The sequence below is a fragment of the Spodoptera frugiperda genome, chromosome 15 (genome assembly GCF_023101765.2).
Source record: "Spodoptera frugiperda isolate SF20-4 chromosome 15, AGI-APGP_CSIRO_Sfru_2.0, whole genome shotgun sequence".
NCBI lineage: Eukaryota > Metazoa > Arthropoda > Insecta > Lepidoptera > Noctuidae > Spodoptera > Spodoptera frugiperda.
The window spans coordinates 1,751,266-1,778,537 of record NC_064226.1 but is presented as its reverse complement, the minus strand read 5'-3'; the positions used below and the strand labels follow the sequence as shown (position 1 = coordinate 1,778,537).

The 27,272-nt window shown below is 34.2% G+C and overlaps 3 protein-coding genes and 1 non-coding gene across 4 annotated transcripts; 1 reads left to right on the top strand and 3 right to left on the bottom strand.

Annotated features, from left to right (window-relative positions):
* The first annotated feature begins 412 nt into the window (after positions 1-412).
* Positions 413-484, top strand: Trnah-gug (transfer RNA histidin (anticodon GUG)). Its single transcript has one exon. It is a non-coding gene; the product is annotated as a tRNA-His (tRNA).
* A 563-nt stretch (positions 485-1,047) lies between these two features.
* On the bottom strand, positions 1,048-15,866 carry LOC118275322 (calcium and integrin-binding family member 3). The gene is made up of 5 exons (XM_035593228.2): positions 15,697-15,866; positions 15,453-15,487; positions 5,220-5,337; positions 3,039-3,166; positions 1,048-1,308 (listed from the first exon to the last, which is right to left on the bottom strand). Exons 1-5 carry the CDS (start codon positions 15,745-15,747, stop codon positions 1,071-1,073), a joined length of 570 nt encoding a protein of 189 aa, XP_035449121.1. The 5' UTR covers positions 15,748-15,866; the 3' UTR covers positions 1,048-1,070.
* On the bottom strand, positions 9,734-11,579 carry LOC118274349 (uncharacterized). Its single transcript, XM_035591817.2, has 2 exons — positions 11,160-11,579; positions 9,734-10,688 (listed from the first exon to the last, which is right to left on the bottom strand). Exons 1-2 carry the CDS (start codon positions 11,254-11,256, stop codon positions 9,754-9,756), a joined length of 1,032 nt encoding a protein of 343 aa, XP_035447710.2. The 5' UTR covers positions 11,257-11,579; the 3' UTR covers positions 9,734-9,753.
* Positions 15,867-18,770: 2,904 nt separating the features above from the next.
* On the bottom strand, positions 18,771-23,145 carry LOC118276812 (uncharacterized). The gene is made up of 3 exons (XM_050698551.1): positions 23,001-23,145; positions 20,344-20,431; positions 18,771-18,946 (listed from the first exon to the last, which is right to left on the bottom strand). The coding sequence occupies exons 1-3, from the start codon at positions 23,056-23,058 to the stop codon at positions 18,808-18,810; spliced, it is 285 nt and encodes a 94-aa protein (XP_050554508.1). The 5' UTR covers positions 23,059-23,145; the 3' UTR covers positions 18,771-18,807.
* Between the last annotated feature and the right edge of the window lie 4,127 nt (positions 23,146-27,272).

Sequence of the window (27,272 nt, the reverse complement as noted above, 5' to 3'; positions counted from 1 at the left end):
GATAATTACATCATACTACATCACGACTTTTATTTCTTGAAGGGCTAGGCAGAAATACATTTGTAACACCAACTTTTTAAAAAACAAACTCTATTTTAATATCATGACGTCATAATAAGAATTTCATTTCCATGACAACATATTATTATTAAATAAATAAATAGGTAAGTATATACAGCTACTTGTAGATAATTTTGTAAACGTAATCGAAACCGTTCGAAGCGAATGCTTACATCAATTCCTGATAACAAAATGACACCGATAACTTTATATTCAACAGAAATCGATTACAATGCTATTATTTATCATTGTTTATTTTTGTTTACGAGTGAAAAAGAAAGAAATAGGAGTGTGAACGAAAGGCAATGTAAAGCGGAGACTTATTTCGCCGACTCAAATATCTGCTCCGATAGCCGTGATCGTCTAGTGGTTAGGACCCTACGTTGTGGCCGTAGTAACCCAGGTTCGAATCCTGGTCACGGCAGTGTTAAACACTGTCATGGCGGAGTTTACTTTTTGCTTTTCGTATTTTTATTTGCGTTTGTTTTCGTTTATTTCTTGTTGTTAAGGAAAAATGTATAAAAATAAGATTTGTTTTTTGGATTAATTAGGAGTTTTGTGATGTTTTTAAAAGGTATTTTTGTGTTTTATAAACTCAGTTTCCTGTTATTGGAGATAAAAATAAATATTTGGCTAATACACCTACAGATATTTTGACAGTCTAATGGTCTTCATAAATTAATTAACATTTATAATGTCTTTTGTTTTTTTAATTAAAATGATTAAGGTATTTGTATAATTTTACTTGTACTTATTTCTTTTTTTTTTTTTGATAAAGATTCAAATTACGTAATTAGGTAGGTAACTCTACACTTTCCTTCCTTATCTATAAGATTGCAAAAAACAATTTCACAAACACAAGTTTATTTCAAACTCCATAACAAGCCTAACACCTTAATATTTATTTATGAGCAGAAAAACAAAAAAAAAAAAACGGGAAAAGATTACTCAAGTAATAAATAATTCATAAAATAAACTACAGGGCCGTACTCGGGATCGTTTTATTTGAATTAAACTCTGATGTGGAATGTGGAGAGGAAATCGGGGGCGCGTACCACGACGTGTTCGAAATCCATGAAGGAGAGCCTCCCGTCTCCATCCACGTCAGCTTCATCCAACACGCTGGCCACGATCTCCTCTCTCTCCTGAGGATGAAGTTCTCCCTTAGTGAGGAGCCTTGTAGCTTCGAGGAGGTCGTCCCGTCCAATGTACATGTCGTCATCTAAATCGTAGATGCGGAATGCGTACCTGGAAAAATTGTGAAGGTTATTTTATACTGTAAGATGCTGTAAGCCTAGGATTCTATGGAGAAGTTTTCTTGTGCTTAAAGTTCTGTTTTGGGTACATTATGTATTAAATGGATACTAAGTATGTATGTATATATTAGGTATCTGGGGGCTAAACTAGTTCCTTGAAACGAGTGCGTTTAGTGCTCTGATTGGCAGCTCGAATGAACTAACCAATCAGCGCTTACGTTTCGTTTTCGTTTTACGTAAAGCAAAGTCATACTAAAACCCCTGTACAAGATAACATTAAATTATCTATTAGTGACTCTTTACAGTAAGTTAAATTGATAAGCTAATTTCTTAGGTTTTAACTTAATGTCGATACATTTGATTTGATAATTAATTCTAGTAACAGTTATTCAGTAGCTATACGCAGCTATATTTAAAAAACTCTACTCTTTTAAAATAGTTATACCTATAAATAATGCGTAAAATAAACTAGAAACAAATTCACTACGCGCTTTTTACTTACAAAAGAAATACATAAACCACATCCATTAGAAATAAAAGCTGTCTTTCGATTTTTCTCAACACTAATGATTAGTTCGCGTGAGTTTTCATCGTGTATTAAAATGTACGTAGATTTTAGTATGTTTATATAGTATATATGTATGTGAAATAATAGGTATAGACGATGTAAACACGTTTGACCTAAGCCCTAACCTTGAAACTTAAAGTAATTAGGTATTTGTAAGTACTTTTAGTATTAAACTTTTCGATACTCTGTAAAGTTACGTGGCTTTTAAATTTTTAGACTTATAGAGTTTATTACGCATATTTTATATTTAAAATTGACTTTTATATTATTTTATATGGAAAATAGACAGAATATTTTCCATAACCGCACCGTAAAATTAACGAAATAATGTTTAGTACCTATGAATACTATCACGTAGTTTTGGAAGGTCAAAAGGTCAGTACTTCTTATTATGTAGGTAAGACTTCTACTATAACAAATGATGAGAAGTTTTCACTAAAAAAACTAATTTTGGTTTAGACCCAACAGACTGACAACGCACTTGTAAAGCCTTTGGTGTTTCGGGTATCCATGGGCGGCGGCGATTGCATACGAAGCATAACAAAAGACACCTCGTATACACTACCAGTTTATTTACATTTAATTAAACGAATCTTCATAATTTCAGACAAAAATAGCATTTAGGTAAAAAATATGTTTCATGTGTTGTTATTGTGTATTATTCGCGTGGCTTGCGTGTCAGCAGTCGGGTCAAAAAGGGCGGTACACTCATTTATCTAGGTACATGTGACTCTCCCTCGTCTCAGCTCTCATGTTATGTGTTGTAATTAAATATTTTTAAACATAGTTCATGATGGAATGTTTTTGACCTGTTGTTGTTTGAGAGCGGTTTAAAATTAGTTCAGTTTGTCAGCAGTTGTTGTGACTTTATTGAGTAGCAAATTAATATTAGCATTTTAGGGCTTTTGTTAGCAAAGACTGTGGCAAACGCATTGTTTGTGTGATTGACGTAATATTTTATGTAATTCTTGCCTTCCGGTCTGGTATTGTTGATCGAAGCTTCGGTCAAATCAAATCAAATTAAAAATTATTTATTTGTGTAAATAAGGTACAAAAAGTTCGTTATGTTATAAAAATTCAGGTCCTAGAAACGTATTGTTGATCATGATTGTTAACTTCTTCTAAGTTATACCTAAATATATATTTTATCTTACCAAGCCTTTACGTCTCTAGGTGCAGCTTCGCTGAAGACTGACATCATGTCCAAGAAGTCCTCAAACGTCAGGTTTCCCGAACCATCGTGGGAGAACACCTGACATATTCGACGCTTGAATGGATTCTCCTGCAAATTAAACATGAAAAACGATTTAAACATTTTATTGTTAAAATGCATCTCATAAACATTTAGGAACCGCGTTTGTCCTAATAGAAGTACTGAAAGAAGCAGCTAAAATATTCTTAAAATATTTTAGACATCATAGTTAATCCATTTTGTTCAGTAAACCGCGTCTTTGGATTGATAATAAACTGACTGGCATACTCAGAGACATTAAGTGATTACTTAAAGTAAGTCCTTAGTAACGATTTTGTTCTAAAAACAATTGCCAAGGGTTGGGTTAAGTAACCATTAAATGACTCTGAGTGCGGTAAGTGTGTATAGTTTTAGTAATATTCCTAGGAAACTATTCTATGTATGTAATGTATAGTAGCGAGTTCATCATAACATCTCTATTTCAAATCAATGATCGAAAAATGTACCGAAAATAAATCATTTCAATATGTCTGTCATTGCTATCATTAATCAATCATTTTCAAACAAACTTTTACAACGTCACGATTTGTCTCTCCACGCGGCTGAGGATTAACAAACTTTTTCTCTCAACACTGATAAATGCAGAAGACATTTTTATTTTCTTTTTTATCAGTAGAAGGCTGAAATTTGCAATTCTTATTATAAGCTTGTTATAACTTATAGTATGGCATTAAAAAAGTTACTGTGTAACACTTGGCGAAAAGAAAATTGCGTAATGAACGTTGAACGTTCAAACTTTTTACTCAGAACTGCGTAGAAAAAAGAACAAGATATTCAAATTAGCGTTCTATTTATTTTACTTTTTTTCAATGTCAATATTTCAGAGGCTTTACTTGCGTTGCTTGTGTTGAATTGTGTGAAGCAAGATGTAGCTTTTATTTTTAGTGATGGGCATTTGTTTAGGTGTCTAGTATACCTTTAAGGTAAGCGTCCACAGGCCCGCATCGTACGCATCGCACGCATCGGACGGATCGCATCAAACGGATTAATATTTCAGACTGCGTCCACTGTATCGGTATCGAACTTATAACCGACGCGAGTATTAGCAATCGGATTGCCGATTCCATTTTCATTCGGATTTTTAGCATCGGCATTCCGTATGATACGGTACCGCATCGCATGTAGGCATTGCCGATGATGCGGTCCGTACGATGCGGATCAGTGGACGCAATTGTATGAGTTTCTATACAAGATAAACTAAAATCCGTTGCATGCGATGCGTACGATGTGGGCCTGTGGACTCTTACCTTTAACAACCAACCAGGATAGATAATACCAACTTGGCAAAACGTGATTTAATAATGAACCTACAAGTAATTACGCTTTAGCCACACGTTTTCCACGACAGTAATCGGCTAGGCTTCCTGGCCACTCCTTTACGGGCTGATAACTCACGTTTAGCTTAATTCGAGTTTACCTTTGCAGAAAGCGATACTGTGCTAATCCGATCCAATTAGCCATTAGATTAACCTACCAGTCATCATATCACCCCCTCCTTCTCCCACTAAATACATCAATTGGATTTTATGAGGCCACGGATTCTGGTGTGAGAAACAGTTTCTTTAATTCCATTAATTAGACAATCAATTAATCAAATATGGCTCCGATTGTGACTGTTATTGTTATTTGTGATGTTATGTCAATTTGTTTGGTGATTTATATGTAAATACCTATGATTAATAAATTTAGTTTATAGCAAATATAGAACAATCCTAGTAAAACTAGAAAGTAAAAATTTGATCTAATCTGAATAATTTCCATAACTGCAAGCGACAATTTTTTTCCAAACATGATTTTATCAACTGCGGGAATCAAGGACAATCTAATTATGCAATAATCAAAATTGTGTGAAAACGACCATAGATTTCGGGTCAAGACCCGAAATCTTGTTAATCGACTTGTTAATCGACAAACCGCCGTACTCAGACTCTTTTAATGATTCCTCAACCCAGTCTTTAGTAATCGTTATCGAAACAAAAGCGTTAATAAGGAATAATTTAAGTAATCATTAAATGTCTCTGAGTACGGCAGTAAGAGCCTTTTAAATCCTAGATGATTAGTTTAGAAAAGTCGAATGACTTACTTTTAATTCAGGCAACTTTTCTATTTCTTCTAATGGTACCACTACGGTGTGTGGTTGATTCTCGGTCATTCTCTTTGGTACTAAGGCGGGGTTCACTTCTCTGAAGCGTTTGAAAACTCTGAAAAATAAAAGAAAAATAAATAAATATGTATTGAATTAAACTTGAATGATATGAGACTTATTATTAAACTAGCATGACCTATGCCAGAATATCGATTTATCGATTACAAAAAAGCCATAATTATGAAAGACTAAACTCAAAGCATTTATTTCAATTGGACACTTTTGAAACGTCGAATTGAATTGTCCGTCAGTCTGTCTATCAGTAAAGATAGGTGCTCGTGGTGGCTACATAAACTGCTTAATGTAGCCATAACTGAGACTTCCTACAAAATAATATGTATCTCCATCTAATCCTACGAGAGAAGTAATATCATAATTTATTCTCATCTAAATAAAAATGTACAAAGATATAATAAACGTGTCTCAAAATAAAAATAAACACCATAACATTTCCCTCGACTACATGAGCCGTAATATCCGAAATATCCGAAAAATTCTCGTAGGTACCTATAAAAATAACAATAATCTCGCAGAACGTATCTCAAACTGAAGTGTCACATTTTTCGGTGATATTTTTTTTTCTAGCGACATCTTTAATTTGTATGCGAAATGAGGGACTTTAATGTCAACTCTCCAAAATGAGAAATGTTATCATTTGTCTTTTTTTCGTAGTCCTATTGTACCGAGAGTAATATGCCGAGAAAATATGGAACGGCTTGGACTGGTATGAATCTCATTTTTCACGGTACATTACGTATAGGTAGGACGTAGGGCTTGCGTACCTAAGTCTACTTTAGTGTACCTATTTTCGTATACAGCAGCTGAGTCTGTGAAAACAGCTGGTTGTGAGAAAATATACATCGATTTTCGGTGTCAAAATGTGTCTGCTAACGTTCTTATTATTCACATTCTAGAATATATTTCATAGAAAAATATGGGTGGTTTTATATGTTAGCAATAGTATTAAAATTTTTAGTAGCAGATGATCTACATTTTCGCATATTTTTATAGGGAACTCAACTGGTGAATAATAACTGAATTTATCTATAAAATAAAAATCTTTGAATGATTGGACATGAAAAGATGAAAGAAACATTTCATATTACATAACGCTAGTTGATGCCCGCGGCTTCGCTCGCGTGGATATTCACATTATTATGTGTTATTATATTCACATTTATTTCTATTTCAGTATTATAAACACACTTCAATTTTATTTATAAGTTTAGATTTGGTATCGTGTCCTAATGTTTTATATACTTAAATACACTACAATAATTACAAACGTAGATACATTTACTGACGGCTAACAAGGCCTAGAATAGAATATGAACCTATCGACGACAACAAGTCTAGCTATCAATTGATTTTCAACGCGTTTTCAACCTTAAACACAAAACCTGAAAGCTGAAAATTGCTTTATAGTTAATGTTGTCACTTGTATTTTCATTAGGAACCTATGTTATTGTTTTTGATGTCATCATCAATATTATTTGGTACATATACAATACCATGAGCCATTTGGCATTTGGACGCTAGCCGTACTTGTGTCCAGAACTGTGGGCTACCTAGCAGGTTTACTGGGTTTTCGGCCGGAAGGGCAGAAGTAGGAACGGGGTGGTTTTTAGTTCGTAAGTGTCTGTAACACTCCCTCTCGCCTCGCCCAAGGCGGGAGAAGTCATTGGATAAATTTCCCCCCTTAAAAAAGCCGTACTTGTGAATAGAAAATTCAATAAATGGGTTTAACATACCTAATTTGTCGAATGTTAGTGTCAATTTCCACCCATTGATATTCGATTGCATTGGCCAGTATGACATTGCCATTATATCAGAATATACCAATTTGAAGAATAAAGAGTAAAAAGCGGTGAGGTTTAAAATATAAATGTTACTTTAAAATTATATGAATGGTTAATGACATGAGTACTTTAACTTCTATCGAAAACCTTTTATTCTAATTTGTCTAGACGTGAGTTACATAGATATGAATAAACTCATTCAAAAATATCATGGGGAAAGTACAGTCACGGCATATACCATGCTTGCTTTTGTTTGTGGAGTAGGTATCTACGTACCAAAGCACTCCTTTTTTTACCCGACTGCAGCATACTGACTAAAAACCACCCCGTTCTTTCTACTGCCTTCAGCCGGAGCCCCGGTAACCAGTTACGTTGTCCGCAGCTCCGGATTGTTATAGTATTTACGGTATTCGTAGCAAGCCATATCACATAAATCATCCAATGACTTCTCTCACCTTGGGCGAGGCGAGAGATAGTGACAGACTCTTACTGTCTAAAAACTACTCCATTCCTATTCCTGCTTTTTGAGCCGGAGCCCCGGTAACTAGCTAGGTAGTCCGCAGCTCCGGGTCAACATCGACGCCTCCCAAGCATAAGGTCGTAAGACCAAAAACTCATTTTTTCAGGAGCGTAACTTTTGTATACTATAATGAAAAAAATGATTTGTAAAACATTTCGAATAGGTGTTTTTGCTCTATGTTATAAAATATTACTTATATAACGTATTTCCAGGCCTTGGATATTATAAAGAATCATATTTACGCAAAAAATCTAATTTTAGCAACTTACGACTTTATACTTCGAAGAGAAAAGTCGTATCTTATTGTTACGACTCTATGCTTTTCATAAGATTGATATAGACAACACGAATAAAGTCGTATGTTTGAATTACGACTATATGCGACGTGATTATTATCATTTCTCTTAAAAAAGGGGTCATAAGAAGGTACTTGATGAATAAAAATAACGACAAATTTAAGCTCAAATCAACTTTATTACAATAATTATCATAATAGGAACATAATTCAGTCTTCTTAAATCAATGGACGTTACGATATAGGTACTTTTATTTAAAAAAAAACAAAAACAATAAACCTCTAAAAATAATGTTAAAGCTGCCAGATAATCTTCAAGGCTCAGATAGATTAATGTAATTATGTTAGACATATACAAGTTTATGTCTAATTATACAATAATCAATTAAATGACATAGAAATACAATCAAATAATAATATCTTTAAAATCAAATGCAAATCACTTTAAAATTAGTTATTCAACCCTCTTTTATATAACACAATATAATTTTTAGGTAAGTAGGTTATAAGTATAATTATGTATTTATGAGGGAATAACAATTTATTATAGATAATAGATAATAGATTAGTCAAAGGAATCACTATTGTTTTGTTCAGCAAAAGTGCCACTGTGTGACAATTGTTGATAAAAAGTATGGTACTCTTGGGGTATTATACGGCCTTGACATAGGCTTAGTAAATCATTAAATTTTGCCAATGTAATAGGTAAATGATCTGTGTAACATTGTTCCAAAACTTCTGTATCTAATAAACTATGATTTTTCCTTCTAGATGAATAACCCTTTTTAGTTAATAAATTCATAACGTTGTCTTCTTCAAAGCTATAACGGTAGTTTAAAATATAAGGTTCATTTGACACTACTTGAACTTCTCTAATTTTGGTCCAAGATATTTTTTGATTTTTAGTATTTTTAGCCCAATTTCTACCGTCAAGTAATACTTTGTAATTGTAAAAATCTGTAAAACTCATTTCAATTACTGTGTAATTTGGTGGTTTGACTTTTGACCATCTTACTAAGGCAAACCATTGTGCTGGGGTGTAAATAAGCTTATTTTTTGCATTCCTCTCGATAAGAGCATGCACTGAGTCGGCTTCATTCTGTGTGTGCCCACGCTCTAAAAACCTATGAACTATTGTTATTTTATACTTTTTTGCTGCATATGTATAAAAAGCGAAAACAATACGGTTTCGATTTTGACCGGCACAGTTGTCGGACCAAAATCGGAATTCTTTGGCACCCTGGCTAACCTTAGTTTCAATAAATTTGGATAGGCAACTTGCGACTTCACATGCCCCGTGTTTCCCGTTACTTTCAGGCCACATGTAACAAAATCCTTCTTGACTAGCTAAATCAAATATTGTGAAATTATAAATCGATAATTTTCTTTTATAGTAAAATAAACCAACATTGCCATGAGGACAGTTCAAGATTTTTTGAAAATCAAAGCATGCTGTAACTATTTTTCCTCCGCTTTCTAAAGCTTCTTTTTTATCACTTGCTTTCATTTCTCTAGCTTTAATCTTGTTACTCATGTGAAGTTCTTGTTTTTGTTTTTCTTCTTCTGTCATTGTATCTTTGTTTGTGTTGTAAATATGGCATTCGTTACAGATATCTTTTTTCGGTTTGTGAAATGATATATTCAAATTTTGATTAATGATATCTCGATATTGTCTCACTGTCGTTGCTTTTTTAGTTATATTTTCTGTAATACACCACTCATTGTACAAAGAAAACATTTTTGTAAATGTAAGGTCACTATCTAAGTATATTTTAGTAGTATCTTTACGTACATAATGAGATTCAACGGGCTGGAACGTTTTGACATGCCTTAAAACATCCTGTTTTATTTCGTCGTCTATGACAATAGTTCTGGTACCACCGCGTCGATCAGGGGAAACAGAGCCACCCCTGAGCTCCATTTCGCCAAAGCCGTTTGAACAGTTCTTTCCCCTACAGAGAGTGTGTTTAGAAACATCGTTTTGCAAACGAACACCTTATTAGGTATGTCAGAATTAGACTCAATTAGAGGCAAGCAATACTTAATCGATTTCTTGCGCCTAGACACAAGTTTTGTAGTAGAAGGATACTTAGTATCGCCTACTTCTGTGTGGTTGACGATGTAATCCCATTGTCGACAGTGATCTCCAATTCGCCAAAAAGAATTAAATATACGTTCCCGTTGCTGTGCATCAAACTTCTGAAAACATTTCAGTCGGCAAGTAACCGGACATGGTTGTTTTAAAATCTTTCCATCTCTTTGAACTCCGTTCTTACTTAAATACGCTTTTCCCATATTTTTTAAACATTTTCTTTTTATGTCTTTCCACTCATCACGGCGACGGCGACGTTTTCTTCCAATAATTTTGCTTGACGACGGCGTACTTTCGTTTGACGAGCACACAGAAGAATCCTGGCTCGAGACGTTACTGAGCAGTGGTGTATTGGCTCTACTACTACCGGATGAACAATTATTATCAGCTTCGCAATTAGATACGTTACTAAATAATGGAGTCGAAGAGCAAGCTACATATTTCAAAAAGTCATTATTCGGAGAGGGCATTGGTGTCATATCGAATGAAGGTTCTATTACATCAGCTGATTCGTTTAAAAAATCTTCATCACATGGCTCGGAATCCTTAGGAGTTGGGGAAGCAATTACTGGTAAAATTGCGGCTAAGTTAGTTAGTTCAAAGTTGTCGTCAATACTTCCTGTACTATTACTAAAAGAGTTCCCGAACATCGTCTTGTATTGCTCCCACTGGTGTTCAGCCTCAAGTGGTACCGGTGATACTAAAAATAAAAACAGGCCATTCGTTAAAAAGTTAGCACAAATAACAAATATATTGTTTTTTTTAACCCTATAACTATAGGGTTAAAAAAAATATTATTTTAATGATATTTTAGCTATAATGGAAAAGCAAAGTATCGTATCACAAATTTACAACAAAGCATAAAGTCGTATGACTATGATCAGTCTTTATACGTTTAATTATTTTTATATTTCAACCACGCATAAGGTCGTAAGTATAATTTACGACTCCTAGAACGAAATAGTTACGTAGTAAAAAGTCTTAACTGATGACTGTTAATGATTAATTACAACGCATATAGTCGTAACACAGACGTTCCGACGTTATGCGTCGGAACCATTTTTTTTTGTTTCGTCCTATAGTACACTGTAACATATTATTATGATATTCTTATTACACATATAAACAAGTAAATTGAACAATAATAATAAGATAATACAGTAAAACTTACCATTTTCAAAATTTTGACCGGCCGTTAATACTTCGCTATTTGAATTGGGCTTATCTAACACCAATTTCAAAATCTTTGAAGAACGTTCGTTACTCATTTCACCAATTTATAATTGCACAAGTAAAGTTAAGTTAGTTAGTTATCAAAAGTAAACAAAAACAACACATAATCATAAATATTTGAACATTTAAAACTAAGAGACTTCGTTCGTGTCGTTCGTGTCGTACGACGTCGGTACTGTGCGCTGATTGGCCGGCCGCGGTCCAATAGATCGAAGCACATCGTCGGAACTGTCAGCGCGACTTTATGCGCGGGAGCGTTTAAATGTTACGACTATTATCGATTCAAAAACTCATTATTTATAAATTATTCATAAATTTGGATTTCGGGAATATGAAATACTGTTTGTCAGGGTTCTAATGGCATAAAAAAATTAATTTCATAAAAAATAATGTTCCGACTATTTGCGTGGGAGGCGTCGACATAATATATCTATACGTATACCGAGTACCTACTTAAGATATTAAAGAAATGAAGTACTTAGATATTTTGGGTCACCGTATGACGTAGTATCACAATGTGTAGTTATTAGTGGCCCTGACTTTTACGAAGGGCAGAAAGTGGTTGGGAAATGAAACAGCTGAACAATTAGTTAATTAATTTTGAATTACAGTACGATACTCTTATTACTTACTTATTGATCGGAGTTCTTAAAATAGTTTACTACTTACAAGTTTGTTTGCGTTGTTTTTCGAGTAGATACACGTATGATACTGAAGAAAAACGTGCCGTTATGAAATGTGAATACTTAGACGACGTATCGTCATGCCTTTTATCCCAGAAGGGGTAGGCAGAGGTGCACATTACACTCTACAACGTACCTATTTGTATTATAGGTCCCATAAAATATACCGGGCATATTTCCAAACTCGAGAAATTTTCGAAAAACCGGAAAAAGCCCAGTAATGTTTTGCTCAACCCGGGAATTGAACCCGAGATCCCTTTCCTAGCAGTCGCGTTTGCGACCAACGAGGCTAATGTAAATAGCTATCTATCTTTATGAAAATCTTTGTAATAAACATTTACGGATCCAATTTTATTGGTTTAGCTGTTACACAATTTTTGGCCATGTAAAATACTATAGGTATATTTACTCCAATTGCTCTTTATATTCACTACAGAACATAAAAGCTATCAAAATTGATACATCACTATCAACTTACATTGTAATAAAATTCACGACCCACAATATAGTCTATCATGACTATCATTATTCGAACAGCCACAAAAGTTCATCGATCGTCCCACTATTACAATAAAACACCAATACTTGCCTACTTAGGAGTCATTGTCACTCACGCTTTCAAAACGCGAAACGTCTTTTCATACCGTTTCATTACCGACTACAAAAACGTTGTCACTGAACATCTGAATCACACGAAATGCTTTTATTTCCTTCGTATTTCTATTGAGTGTGAACCCTGACACATAGGTCTAGGTTATTGACATTGCAAGCAATCACAACAAACCCTAAAACGGAATATATCTGAAAGCCTGAAGGTCAGACTCACAATGACTCATAATAACGCGGAAAAACGAAGAAAGCCGTTATTCAAAACGGTTATTTTCTGCTCATAGATCAAGATTTCCGTGCAAACTGGTAGTTATGCGATCCTATTACGTGATAGCTCACATTAAGTGTTTATTAAAAATAGAAAATGTGTTGTTAGGTATAAGTTGCCTTGTGTGATAAGAAATATGTGTTATGGGACAATAGTTATGTGGTACTTAGCATATGTCTTGCAAGTTTATTGTAATAGTTATTGGATTTATAATCTACTAAAACTGTTTTTGTATGATAACTCTTGTGACAAATTAGTTTCAAGTTCCAATAGGGGCTCATAAATACATGTTGACTGAGATACGTTCATCGGGTCGTGTCGCGCATGTTGCTCTTGAATATGAGCCCCCGCGTGCCTTGAAACTAGTCGAGTTAGGGTGTCAAGGAGTGACATGTTTAAGGCGTACAACATTAATTAAAATTGTACTACTGGTCGGTAGATATTTTATCATTCTTATACAGCCAGTCTATACCTACTTTAGAAGGAAAAGAAAACAACAATTAATTCACCCCATCCAAGGCTAAATAACACCAAATTAATGTCTCTAATTAATTAGTGGCACGTGACAGAAGCCACGGTATCGACGTAGTATTGACGGTGCGTCACAACATAAGCCGCTTACCATCGGGCTACTTAGCCTCTCGAGTTTGATACCATTTGTGTATTGTATATTTTAGGCCTCCAACTTAATTGGAAAACACACAGAAATGTTTTTGTTTCAGGTCTTTTAAAGTTGTAAACAAAGAAGTTTGGTTTGTGGAGGAATTTTCTAGAATTTAGAAGTCGAAAAAAGGGAATATTAGAATGTCGCATTTAAATATTTAAATCAACAATAGCCCGTATCATGTCAGTCCCAAATGCTGGTCTATGAGCCTCGTCTACATAAAAGGGGTTGTCATAATCTTTACGCATGGCAGGCGCGGTGGAGATAGGGATTTACAAAGTTCAGGTTTATTAGAGAACGCTGCTTCCCGATATCCGTCTAATGTCATGTCCTGCAGTAGGTTGTTAAGGATGCTTTTCCACCAGAGATGTGCTATGTAGCTATGCTATGAACATGTAATGGCTATGCTGTGAAACTATGTGACCGTTTCTACGGATACTACGCTATGTAGCTCTGCGAGAAAAATGCACAGCTCGAGTATGCGATGTATCGATAGTAGAGAAGCCATTCATAGCATGCATCTTTCGGTAAAAAAATATAGCTTAGCTGAGTCCGTTTCTAAGTGTACCAATGAATATAATTGGTGGAGGCCCAACGCATCCACAGAAACCTATCTAGCATACCACATTTCTGGTGGAGAGGCACACTAAGACCTCTGAAAAAGTTAAGGTGGTCACAATTGTGTTCAACTCAGCCTTTATATGGCATACTATCTGTGTATCGTACCTATAAAATCTACGTCCAATCCACAAATAGAAATAAGAAATTAAATATTTAATGACTTATTGATTACGTGCTGCAAATATTGTCACAATACAATACAGCAGACGTCTATAACCTCCCGCGTCGCAATATTAATATTGTATGACATAAAATGGACTCAAGGTGGCTAAATTGAGTATAATTGGATGGTAAATCGATAAAGTAAAGGGACATGTCGCATTTCTCTTGAAGGAGATATTTCTTGAATATAATTACATTATAAAGGTTATTTATAAAATAGTATGTGTATGGAGGTCACTCTAAAATAAAATATATTCATTGTATTTATTTATTGTATTCAATGTAAAACGAAAATGAAAAACTTTTTTTTCTAACAAAATAAATAATGAGCGCAAAGAAAATATACACTTTTTGGCGTACCACCTATTTCGCTCACTTTTCGTATCAGCCAAGATGATAACAAATATGTGGTGTAATTAAGGTCCTTATTTAGAAGGGTAATGATTTATTTAGAAGTCCTTCCTGACAATGATGACAATAAATAGATAAATAACAAAATTATTTTTAACTATCGGTACATAAACATGTTCCATTTAACGAGTATGCGTATAAATATAGACGGATAAAGTGAAATAAGTATACCAGGATCCTGTCATTTGGTATTCCCTATCTCCTAAAGCAGGCATCAGGCATGAACAAATATATACCATATACCGTATGTAAAAGAGATATACGTCGTATATTACGAGTATGTAAAAAATTACCTATAGATACATAGGTGTATATATCTATAGGTAACATCATATACCTAAATGAAAATACCTAGAGGCCATTTGTTTATAATGGAATTTCCCCACAAGGATACCGGCCGTGGTATTTAGACACGTGGGCGTACCAATGTTTATTTATTTATTTGTTTATTAGATGAAGAGCACAAATAAATTATGTAAGTGAATAAGTAAGATCATGTTCCTTCTCTCATTTACTCTATTTTCATGATAAATTGTTTACAAGTTATATAGTGTTTATGTTTAAGCTTTTGTGTGCACAAATGTTAAAGATGAAACTAAAAGTGATTAATGTGCTTACTTACGTATCTAAGCTAAATATCAGCACTAATTATTTAAATTGGTACTTAAATATAAGTAAACCTTTTGCCTTGTAAACTTTTTCAATGTTTACGGTTATGTATATCTTCTACTTACTATTAATGTTCTAATTTGCTAATAACTTTTAATACTGACACACTAAGAAGAAATAAAAAAGTACAATAATTATTCTTACCTAAGTATTTCTTTCCTTGTAAAAAATGTACAGTCCTGTTCAAACAATTGTTTGTTAAAGATGAGAAAACACGAATAACCACACCAGTTAATAGTAATCACAAGACAAGATTGTATTTATTATTAAACACTAAAAATGCATCATCAAATTGAAAAAAAAAACAAACGTCACAACTTCGCGCCAAAACTTTGAAAATAGAATTTAAAACTGCGCAGTTCAATCTGACCATAAACAAACCATTTACCTGATAATCCTCTAGCTGCTGTTCCGTGAAGGTGACAACTTTGTTCCCCATACCGGCGAAAAAAAAAATAACACTCACGGTAAAAAATATTGGTAAAAATCCGGTAAAAGGCCGGTAAAAGCTGCCTGTTGCCGCGACAGCGACAAAACACTGGCTGTAAGCCACGATTGGGATTAGGGTGTGACGGCGCAGAGTAGGGGGCGGACAGAGGCTCCTCGTGTCAAGGACATGGCCGTCTTTCATAGACAATTATATTAGTAATTCGTGATTTGTATACATAAATACTGTTCTGTTTGTTTATAGTGCGCAACTTTTTTATTTAGGTACTGGGTCGAATGCCTATGGAATCTAGACCTACCTAACCTATACTACACTATGGCTCATTGTATAATGAAGTATGGAACATTTATGTCATTTTGGATTATGTGCGTACAAATTAATTTACATGCAACTCCGTACATTTATTTAGGTTAGACCATCACAATCACTGTTAAATAATTTACCCAAATACGCGTGTTTTGTTGAAAACTGTAAAATTATACATGATATCTCTCTTTTGAAACCACTATTTAATTTATTTTACTTACAAATTCTTAGTTTTCAATTTGGGATATCTAAAAAGAATGAACTCGATAATTGATACCTACTGATGTTTAGGGTGCTTAGTGTATTTACCTATATACATTTAAAGTGGAATGGCGTACCGTAATTAAAGTTTTTAATCAATAAATTATTAGATTAACTAAAATCCCATCTTATAATATTTTCAATACTTACTAAAACATTTTCATTCATACCGCAGCCTCTGTTGTTAAACTACTCTGTTGGATATAAAGCGAAAGTTAGGCGAGCCGCCTATTAGTCGCCGCGCCCCGTCCTCGTCTGCCTTCCATGCTGATTGTTCTATTTTATATTCATACGAATCATTGTAAACTTTGCCCTACTTATACTTTGTTCTGCGTGTTTTGTTTCGCTCATTACAAGTTAAGTTCTAAAAGTTTGAGAATATTGGAATCTTAACATACATCATTTCTTGGTAGTCTGTTGAGGTGGGCGGGAAAATTTTAAGAAAAAATGTAACAGAGAACATACTTTTTAGAATGTAGATTCGAATTTTAAATTTAATCCTAGAGCTTGAAGGTCTTATTTTTTTTAAAATAAATATTGAAAAAAAAAATACAATAGGTGCCAATGTTTTGAATTTGGAACTCCATATTTCTTAAAAAAATACAATCTCTAATTTGGTGTAAGTTTCAAAAATTAAATTTTACCATATTGTTTTCAACAAAACTAATTTAAAACGACGTCAAATAAGTAGAGATACCTGATTAAAGTTATCAGAAAACTTGAGAAGAAAATTAATAATGTATTTACCTGGATACTTTGTTCTCGTCTTACAAAGCCCTAATATTCTATTAATACAATATAATTAGGTAGGTATGTTAAAGGTTACACGAAATGAAACTAAAAAGGGATTCTTTAGCATTTGTACGTATGTGAGAAGGTCGGACTAGTCAAATTAGGTTATTTCTGTCCGCTTCTATGACCGAATGAGCATCGGATTAGGGTCAGGTCAGGCCAGAAATATGTACATAAACTTATTACATACTACATGTACTGTGTAACTTGCCTCGTAATAGCAAAAAAGGTTGTATATGTTTTATTCAATTAGCAAATACTGGGAAAAAGTATAGTAACATTAATTTGTCATGTTTGGTCTAAGTGTTTCGTTAAGTACCTGCGTTCGTGAAGCAAGTGGTCTTGGGTTCGATTCCCAGATCAGGAAAATTATAATTTTTGTTGAGCCTGTTTCACGATAACGTACGTGCAATTAAATGTGTTGGGTATGTGAAACTTTCACTTACCAGTCTTATAATTTAACTAGCTTCTGCCAGCGGTTTGGTCTACGTTTCTGTGGGATAAAAAGTAACTTATCATGCAAGTCAGCTCATACTCTGTCTATAAATCAAATTTGATCAAAATTCGTACAGTAGGTTCATTGTGGTAGATTTACAAACATCCAAACAAACAAACTTTTACATTTAAATAGTGTAAGTTATAAAAAATTAGAAACGATTTATTCATTGAACCAAAGGCTTAAGTAGGAGCTGCGCACTGCCTAGCATAGCAGGCAGCATAGCATGGATAGGATAGCAGCCTGTTTTCCTTCATGCCATGCTACGCTGTGCTGGACTATGCTATGCTATGCTGTGCTGTGCTATGTTATGTTTGGCTTGGCTTGGCTTGGCCCGGGAGAAGTAATTGGATGATTTTCTCCCTCAAAAAAGAACATTTCATACAGTATTAGAAAGATAAACAATTCGGACACACAATATATTCTTCTCTCCCGTAACTAATAGTAAAGAAGGGTTGTTGAATCACAAACAATATAAAACATACTATTTAATACATAACAAATACATTGTTATTGGAAAACAAAAGGGTACAACAGTAAATATCCGTATACGTAAGGATACTAAACAATTCTTTACGATACGCGATATTGGATCGAAAATTGTCCTTTTTTCATAAATAATATCACTGTTCTGATGTGAGATACGACATAATATGGCTACGATATATATTTATTGTAAATGTTAATATTTATTGGGAAATGTAAACGTAATATTGTACAAAACTATTCTATTGCTAAAGTTGTATTATTCAGTTGTTGGTATTTTTTGTTTTTATTAGGTACCTACTATTTATGTGACAGATGTACAAATATAAATACTTGTGTGATCAAATAATAATTAATTGCTTATACTTAAAACCAAAGCGTCAGTTAACTCGTCTACTAGCCCTAAAATTATATTTACTTTAAAATACACAATATTTATACGTATCCAACAAAAAATTTTTTTTCAACGATACTCGAAATTTTATTGTTTGATTTCAATTTAAATAAAGGAAGCAACTTTTTCAAGCCATTACTTACATTCTAAATTCAAACATGTTTTGTAAACAAACATGACAACACGCAAAACTATATACTAGATATAAACCTTTTCGACTATGTAGATAAAAAGGTTACGAAAAGGAGGTCAGTAACAATTACCCAATAAAAAAAACTATTCGAAATTCAAACTTCTTTATTAGACATGTTCTAAGCTATGCCCAGCCACCACACTCGTCCAGGCATTCGCTCTCTGAAGGAAAGTTGTTGGTCACTGTCGGCAAAGGCACGGCGGGGCAATGTGCTGACCAACGGATCTCGAAACAGGATTTAGTATGCCAGTTGTAGACGTATCTGGAAGAAATTATGAAAGGGCTATAATATCACTCATAGTATAAAATAAAGTCGCTTTTTCAGTCCCTATTTCCCTTTGTATGCTTAAATTTTTAAAACTACGCAACAGATTTTGATGCAGGTTTTTTAATAGATAGAGTGATTTAAGAGGAAAGTTTATATGTATCTTACATGCATAATATATCACCATTGCACCCATGCGAACCTGGGTCGGGTCACTAGTAAATAATATGATGAAAAATATCCTTTAATTTTAGAAAATTGGTATGTCGACGGCAATTAATTTCATAGTAACATTGAAAACCAAATGCCTCGATATCATTGTCGACAAGAAGCGGTTTATTACCACAGAATCTAAACGTAAACACGCCAGCGAATGCAATACGCTAGTCATATTTCAAATGCAAATATCCTCTACATCGCGTTTATTATTATGCTCCATTTAGTCGTACTAGTCAACTTGCTTACTGCGTACCTATTATGGAAGTTTTTCTAAACAGTAGGTAGTGGGTAACATTACCTATTGTTAGTATTTGTAATACTAAAGAGATATGTAAGTTCTGTGATAATTATCTACTGCCTGCTTAGATTAGTACCCATTAAAATATACTGTAGGTAATTAACGTATATTGTAGTAACCTCCAAAATACGTATTTAAACTCTTACGATTATACTAACAGGATTATTTTTACTAACCAATTAACTATAAACTACTTTTAATAAACATTTTCTACTACATAAGTAGCGTAGATACTATATCGTCAATGTCACTTAAAAATATAGAAATACGACGTGGAATACTGTTTACAATGATAGAATTATTTCCACTGGAGCGCGATTTTTGAGATCGAGTTTCCGTGTCAACGAGGCATTGACGAAATTGGTGTTGTGCCGGTAACGTGGTACTTATGAATAGTGAGTGGCAACCGCCTTTCCTCAAATTGAAACATACTACTTCGTTTCACGACCGAAACGTGTGTTTTCCGACGGAAAATACAACTTTTTGAACTTTTATAAAAGTTTTTCTATGACAGAGTAATAGATATTTATAAAACTATATGTTGCGGAAACCTAAGTAACGTTTTATTGATTTATAATTACTTAGGCACAAAGTGTTTTCCTGAAGTGAGTTAATATTAAAAAATAAAAAAACAATTTCTTGATTGACAGTTGTAGAGCACAGATATAATAGAACAATCTTGATAAATTCAAATCTCTCTTCTCACAAAACTAGCAAACAAACATTCTATTTTATTATATTCTAGTCTATTTAATCTATACTATAAAATATCACGCTATAACCGATAGAAGCTAAACAGAGCGGGTGAAACCGCGCGGAAGTAGCTAGTTATTTATGTTAGTCGAGTATCTACTAGCACGTTACAACGCTCCCTCACCTGACTTGATGCGGCCATCGATACCTTACGCTGTACTCTATTAGACAATGTTTCTCCTTCGGCGTTTCTTGACACAGCCTGTAGTCCACTGCGGTGCAAATACATCAAGATTAACGTTACACAAATATACTCGATACATTGTCAACCTTATCATTATGACATAGAGTTGGAAATCAATTAAAAAGATTAGGATAGCTTGATATGCTGGTGTCTGTATTGAATAGAGGAGGTTTTGCTATTGTGTAGTGCACATAGTTTTCACCAGTCATGTTAGTAGTTCCATGGGTATTTAAGCTTATGGTCTATTGTTATAGGTTCCGCAAAGTTTTAAACCTTATGGTGAGACTTTAAAATTACAGAGGATGAACCAAATTCGTTATAAGTTTGAAATCGCCAACCCGCATTAAGCAAGCGTGGTGATTAATGTTTAAACCTTCTCTATGTGAGAAGAGGCTTTGGTCAGCAGTGGCCACTTTTAGGCTGATGATCATCTCTATACGAGAGGAGGCTTTGGTCAGCAGTGGCCACTTATAGGCTGATGATCATGATGATGATGAACCAAAGTCGTTTTGTAAGCAATCTTTTGGTTTTTAACCAACTTCAGTTAAATTTTCTTTCAGGAAATCAACTCTAACTTTAATCTCAAACTTGGCAGTTACATATATACAAACCTACATAAATATGTATGTATACACAACAATTTGACTAACAACCGTCATGTAATATTCATTTAGCCTACTCACCCGATACCGACTTATCATTACATTTTTATCCACATGGATTTATAAACCTTTACGGTTAAATATATTTTTTCAAAGCAAACGCGGAAGCAGGCCGCGGGCTTAGTGGGTTCCGAAATTTTATTTGTTTTTAATAATACGAGTATCGAGGTTATTGGGGGCTTAGAAAAATGACGGTTAAAAGTACACGTAATAAAAAAGGGGCCTAAAACAATCGTTTGAAGTTACTCTTGTATGAAAAAACGTGTTTTCTTTTACATGTTTCATTAGCATCGTTTATATTATTTTTTGAAAAATGCTTCGTACTTTGTTTTGCGTTTGGAAAAGGGAAAAGAAAATATACTGGAAATTGGGTCACAGGATTGAATTTGTGCTTCAACAAAAAGCAACATCCTTTACAAGAAGCTTTATGTTTAAAAACCTTTTTTTTACAACTGCAATGTAGTTTTATATACAAAGAAAACTGTGCAAAGTTAACTTTAAAATAATGAAAGTATTCTGGTTTATTTTTAATTTCAGAAGCAAACATTGCAGTTTTTTGTCTTTTAAACAACTAAACTTTAAATATCATATTAACAGTCCGTGGCTCTAATATTTTTTTATGTTATAAGCTGGTAAATGAGCAGACGGATCACCTGATGGTAAGCAATCGCCGCCGCCCATGGACGCTCGAAACAACAGAGGCGTTACAAGTGCGTTGCCGGCTAACACAACGCAAACGTTGTTTCAAGTCGGTTTTCTGTGAGGCCGTGGTTTCACTCCAGTCTAGTCGGCCCATTCCTGCCGAAGCATGGCTTTCACTATTTATCTAGTTTTCTAGGGATTACTCGTAATGCCATATATGTAATTATTTAAAAATTAATACATATAACAGGTATTTTAAAAGCTTCTCACTCCTATACCACGGAACTCTAAACTACCAGCAAACGTTGCAAATGTTGATAAATAGTACCTAGTCATCGTGACGAGAGTTCAAGGTTGCTCAGAGGGGGAGGGAGGGAGTGACTCAGCTGATTGTGGACCTCTAGGGTCAGATAGGATCATTGGATCACTTTTGTGTATGTGTATGAGTAAGTAAGGGAAGGGAGGTTCGTTCTATTGTGTGTCGATAAGTAATGATGATGTCTTATTTTTGAGTGTTATTATGGGTTTAAGATTTGGGGTAAGTTTGGTTAAAAATAAAAGATAAGCGATATGTGTGGATTATTTAGTCACTACTGACAAACAGTGAAGGAAGGCATCGTGAAAATTTCTAATTATGTTTGTAATCGCCAACCCGCATTGAACAAGTGTTATGATCAATGCTCAAACCTTCTCCGTGTGAGAAGAGGCATTTGGTCAGCAGTGGCCACTTATAGGCTGTTGAATGATTGTTGATTGATACGTGTATGGTAGTATCATCCTTGTTGTTTTACTATATTAAATAAGGATTAACTATTACGTTTTCGGCTTACTCACATAACTGTTTGACGAGGAACTCGACTATCGTGTTACTCTGAATTCTTCTCATGAACATAAGCCTCTAGGATGGCTTGAAACTAGTCGAATTCCTCGTCAAACAGTATGACTCACGAACATTATAATAATTTCAATTCAATAATCTCAATTTCACACTAATTATATTGATGATAATATATTGACTGCACAGTTGGCGCGGTGTCTGGGCAACTGGCTGCCGTGGAATGTGTCGCGGGTTCGATTCCCGCACGGAACAACTCTTTGTCTGATCTATGGATTGTTATTTCGGGTTTGGGTGTCATGTGCATGTGAAATTGTATGTTTGTAAACGCACCCACGACCCGGGAGAAAATTTTAATGTGGGGCAACGTTTTTTTTTTAAATTACATATAAATAAACTTTGATACATAATATGAGTAAATAAACTAAAATATTACGAATGGTAAGTGAGTTACTCACATGCGTAGATATCACATAGAGCTGATAACACCACTATCGTGACCACGACCTTCCACATTATACTGATAAGCTTGGAATTAATATATTTTGTTTTATATAATTATAATTATTTACATTAAGACTTCGTGCCTACGATTGTTTATATACAAAGTGTAAAGCGAATTAAATTGTAGGTATTAATTTTCGTACTGATATTATATTGTGTTGGTGGAATTTGTTTGGTCTATTTTATGAGATGTAGCGTTTATTGTGTTGGTTTTTAAGATTACAATAGTGATACATTGAAAAATAAAGCAAAAAAGTCGCCGTATGAAATAGAAGTTATATTTTGATTGGTATTTACAAAAGTTGGTGCTTCATATCTGAAAAGATTATTTCTCTATTTTTATTATGTAACTATCATGAGACATAATTAACTAAGAATAACGGTTTACTCATGTAAATATACTGAGAAGAGCTCTACTTGTTTCGAGTCACAGAGGGACTCTTGTTCAAGAGCAGCGTGCGTGGATGCGGTGACGTCGCGCAACCTACTTTGCCTTTTAAGTGAGGAAATTATTTTATGAGTTATTTTTAGTTAGGAATCGCTCTTTCTACCTGTGCCTAACAATTGGTTAAGTTATTCGTCTTACTGTACTAGGACAATAGAAGTATTAGGAGTCGAACTTATTGCAATTTATTGATCTGTGTTCTCTATTTATTCAAGAGAACTTTAAAATGATGCAATTAATTCATTCGAAATCTAAAAGTACCAGGCACTCATAACTCGTAGCAGCATACAAATTCCGACGTTACAACCGAATATATGCTAACGCTAACAATTGCAATATACCGCATTTCTCGAGTCGGACTTTTCATAAACCTGCCAAGGAACAGTTTCCCGCAAATCTTGTTACAACTGTAATATTGTATTTTGACTCAACAATGTGGTATATAACGTTTGAAATAACTTCATATTTGGAGTTGAAATAATTTTAATATGACGAGTCTTGAAGTCTGAAACCACTTCGCATAATTATATGTATGTATGTTGTCTTGACATACACTTGTAGTCGTTGTGGCCAGGAGGTTTAACGCCCGATTTTCATGCACGAGGTTCAAAACCTAACAACAATAAGTATCATTGTGATTTTTTATGCGTTATACGTACTGTCTAACATTATTTAGATACCACAGACAAACAGTGAAGGAAAACATCGTGAGGAAACCTGAGGTGATTATCATTATATGTGGTGATTAATGCTCAAACCTTCTCTATGTTAGAAGAGGGCTATGGTTAACAGTGGCCACTTATAGGCTGTTAATGTGATGTTGTGTTGTTATAGAGTAGAATGTATTGTATATACCTTTACCTCTTTCTACTTCTATAATTAGAACTTATGACGGGATATTTACCATGTTTATTTGAACTCACCAAATTCAATAAACATGGTAAATATCCCGTCATAAGTTCTAATTATAGTGTTAGTGACCATGTCAGTTTAAAAACTCTTTCTACTTACATTTAACAGAGACCGTCCAGCAGTGATATTTGATAAACTGAAATTGAAACTCCTGATCTTCACACCACCTGCCAAGCGTGACCCTCTTTTATGAAAATGACATAAGAATGTATCAGAAATGATATTATAAGAATGTATATAGAACGCTAATAGTCAAGCATAGGTCCAGAGCTGCGGACTACCTAACGGGTTAAAAGCAGGAGTAGGATCAGGGTGGTTTTTATATTCGACCAGCAGCTTCTATCTGTACAGTCTAGGGTTTTGGATCATCAGGAGCTGCGGACCACCTAGCGGGTTTACCAGGGCTCCGGCTCGAAAAGCAGGAGTAGGAACGGAGTGGTTTTTAATCAGTAAGAGTTTGATACTCCCTCACGCTTTGCCCAAGGTGGGAGAAGTCAGTGGATTATTTTGTTGCAAAGGTTTGTTGATGTAATGTCTAAATGACGTTACTTTAAATAGCGCATTCTGAAAAAAATGTGTGATAATATACGTATTTTTTCGTTTCATTTTTTGTGTTAGATATTTAAGCTTTAATCGATTATCGTTCTAATCCGATGTTCTCCACAGGCCGCGGAGATCCATCAATGTCTCGTTTAGATAAACCGTCGTCCCACTTTTTAGTTGTAAAACTCACTGAGATTCTTTTTTTTAAGTTTAAGCATGATCGATTATCGAGTCTTGATATTATTAAAGATTGTTTGCCACGTGATAATAGGGATGATGACGGGGTATGAAAATTTAAAATCTATTTAGTCCGTCAGTTAGGTGATGAAAAAATATTAGACACGTATTATTTATTTGCTCATATAATATTCTTAGATAAAACGAATTAAAATTTAGGAGTGGGAGCAAATATGTCATTTCTACGTATAAAACGTACCTAGTGACGTCACGTCATATTGCAAATCGATATATTTTCGAAAGTATTAGTTAATTGTATCCGTAAGAAAATAAAAAATACTTACGTGAAAATAATCTACAAGCTGGACATTAAAATAAAAATCAGTCATCTACCCTATTATCTAGAAGTTTACATTTTTATTTACGCCACAAGCTTGCAACTTATAATTATGGTACCTACTACACCAAAATAACCAGTGGATGACTCAAACCTTATCTCATTAATAATATTATCATCACCTAATTGCTTTAATTGCGAATTATTCTCGGTATACAATCACAACGTCACCTCTGTTGATCTTCATCAGAGAAGCTTATATTGCGTACTTAGATTACGTCATTATCATCAGCTCTTTTATTCATTGTTCGATAGATTTTGCAATAAGTAACACAAGTTCGATAGCTCCCAGCCACCTTGCTATTTTTTTTGCCTCTAATATTTTTGTCTATTCCATTGTACCTACTAGGATTATATAAAACCTATGCATTTATTAATCAAAATTTAACCAACTAGGAAAGGCCAAGCGAATTTGAAACTTATAAATTAATCAAACTGAAATCCGTTAGTGTAAAATGTATGAAGTATGAACAGTATCCAATGCAAACCTTTTCTGATATAGGGCGTGTGCACACTGACATCGTGGTTTATGATAAAAATAAACGTTCACCATTAAAAATTAACCGTAATACCATAAATTGTAATACCTGTCATGGAGGCGCAAAATTCTACATCCCTTGCTTTATTTACACGTCTCATATATTTAATTTTATTATTTCAATTCATCATCACATTTGTTCCGGAGCTGCGGACTACCTGGTGGGTTTACCGACGATTGGGCTCGAAGGGCAGAAGTAGAAACGGGGTGGTTTTTAGTCAGTAAGAGTCTGACACTCTCTAGGCGGGAGAAGTCATTGGATTATTTTCCCCCTTTAAAAAAATTATCACATTTGTTAACACGCCGCCTTCCATTTACACAACCCTTTATAAACATACTGTGTACTTTCCAAACTTGAAAATCGGGTGGTTCGGTAGGGCAGTGCGGGTAGTGTGCCAACCATTCCACATTATTGCGGGAACGTCCTGTTTAACTTCCACCAATCTAGTTGTTTGTTGGACGCACTTTAGCAGCCATTAAAAGCCAGTCTAGTTTCGTTGTTTATTAATTTGCAAATTGTTGGTGAGTGATGTTTGTCTCGTCGCCTCGTTTGTTGAGTTGTTGTGGGGTAGATTGAGTTATTCGTTTTAGACACAGAATAGAGAATAGTATTTCTCCTTTCTGTGGTTTTAGAGGAGTCTTTTGTTTCTGTCATTAGTCATTCGTCAGTCATTTTATTTTATTACTGAATTTGGCTAAAGTTCTTTGTTTTTATACTCTTACAACCAGAGTAAGGAATAAAGCTAAACTCATTTACTTAATTCAATATCCACGCAATACGTATGCAATGGGCTCTAGTATTGCAACTTAAGAGTTCGAAAAATCAATGTCGGTCGATCGGAATTGGATTCAAGAGTAAGCCTCCAGCTCTTATCATTTCAGCGTCGGCTTATTATACTGTGAGAATACTCATACTCTAACAACTTCTTTTTTTTCTTAAATAAATTTTCACATGTCATGGCTACTCTACTTCCACTCGAATAGTAAGGTCAGCAAAATAAATAACACAACAAGTTGTAGTGTTATCACCCCTTTTTCTTACCGTACCAATTTTGTTAGGAACTAGTATACTGTTCCGAATACTAAGTAGGTAACCTGTAACTATTGTAGTATTAGAATTAATATAGCGACTTTTTCTTTCTTTGTCGGTTATTTTTTCTTGTAAATTGTAAATACATATATTTTTTTAAAAGAGTAGGTATATCCAATTAATT

Bases quoted from the DNA above. Each gene is read 5' to 3' on its own strand.
- LOC118274349 (XM_035591817.2), bottom strand. From the start codon at position 11,256: ATGAGTAACGAACGTTCTTCAAAGATTTTGAAATTGGTGTTAGATAAG. The intron at 10,689-11,159 runs GTAAGTTTTACT...TTTTATTTTTAG, and splicing joins CGGTCAAAATTTTGAAAATG to TATCACCGGTACCACTTGAG.
- LOC118275322 (XM_035593228.2), bottom strand. From the start codon at position 15,747: ATGGGGAACAAAGTTGTCACCTTCACGGAACAGCAGCTAGAGGATTAT. The intron at 15,488-15,696 runs GTAAATGGTTTG...TTGTTTGAACAG, and splicing joins AGCAGCTAGAGGATTATCAG to GACTGTACATTTTTTACAAG. The intron at 1,309-3,038 runs GTAAGATAAAAT...CAATTTTTCCAG, and splicing joins CCTAGAGACGTAAAGGCTTG to GTACGCATTCCGCATCTACG.
- LOC118276812 (XM_050698551.1), bottom strand. From the start codon at position 23,058: ATGTGGAAGGTCGTGGTCACGATAGTGGTGTTATCAGCTCTATGTGAT. The intron at 20,432-23,000 runs GTGAGTAACTCA...TTTGCACCGCAG, and splicing joins TCTATGTGATATCTACGCAT to TGGACTACAGGCTGTGTCAA. The intron at 18,947-20,343 runs GTGAGGGAGCGT...AATTTCTTCCAG, and splicing joins CGATGGCCGCATCAAGTCAG to ATACGTCTACAACTGGCATA.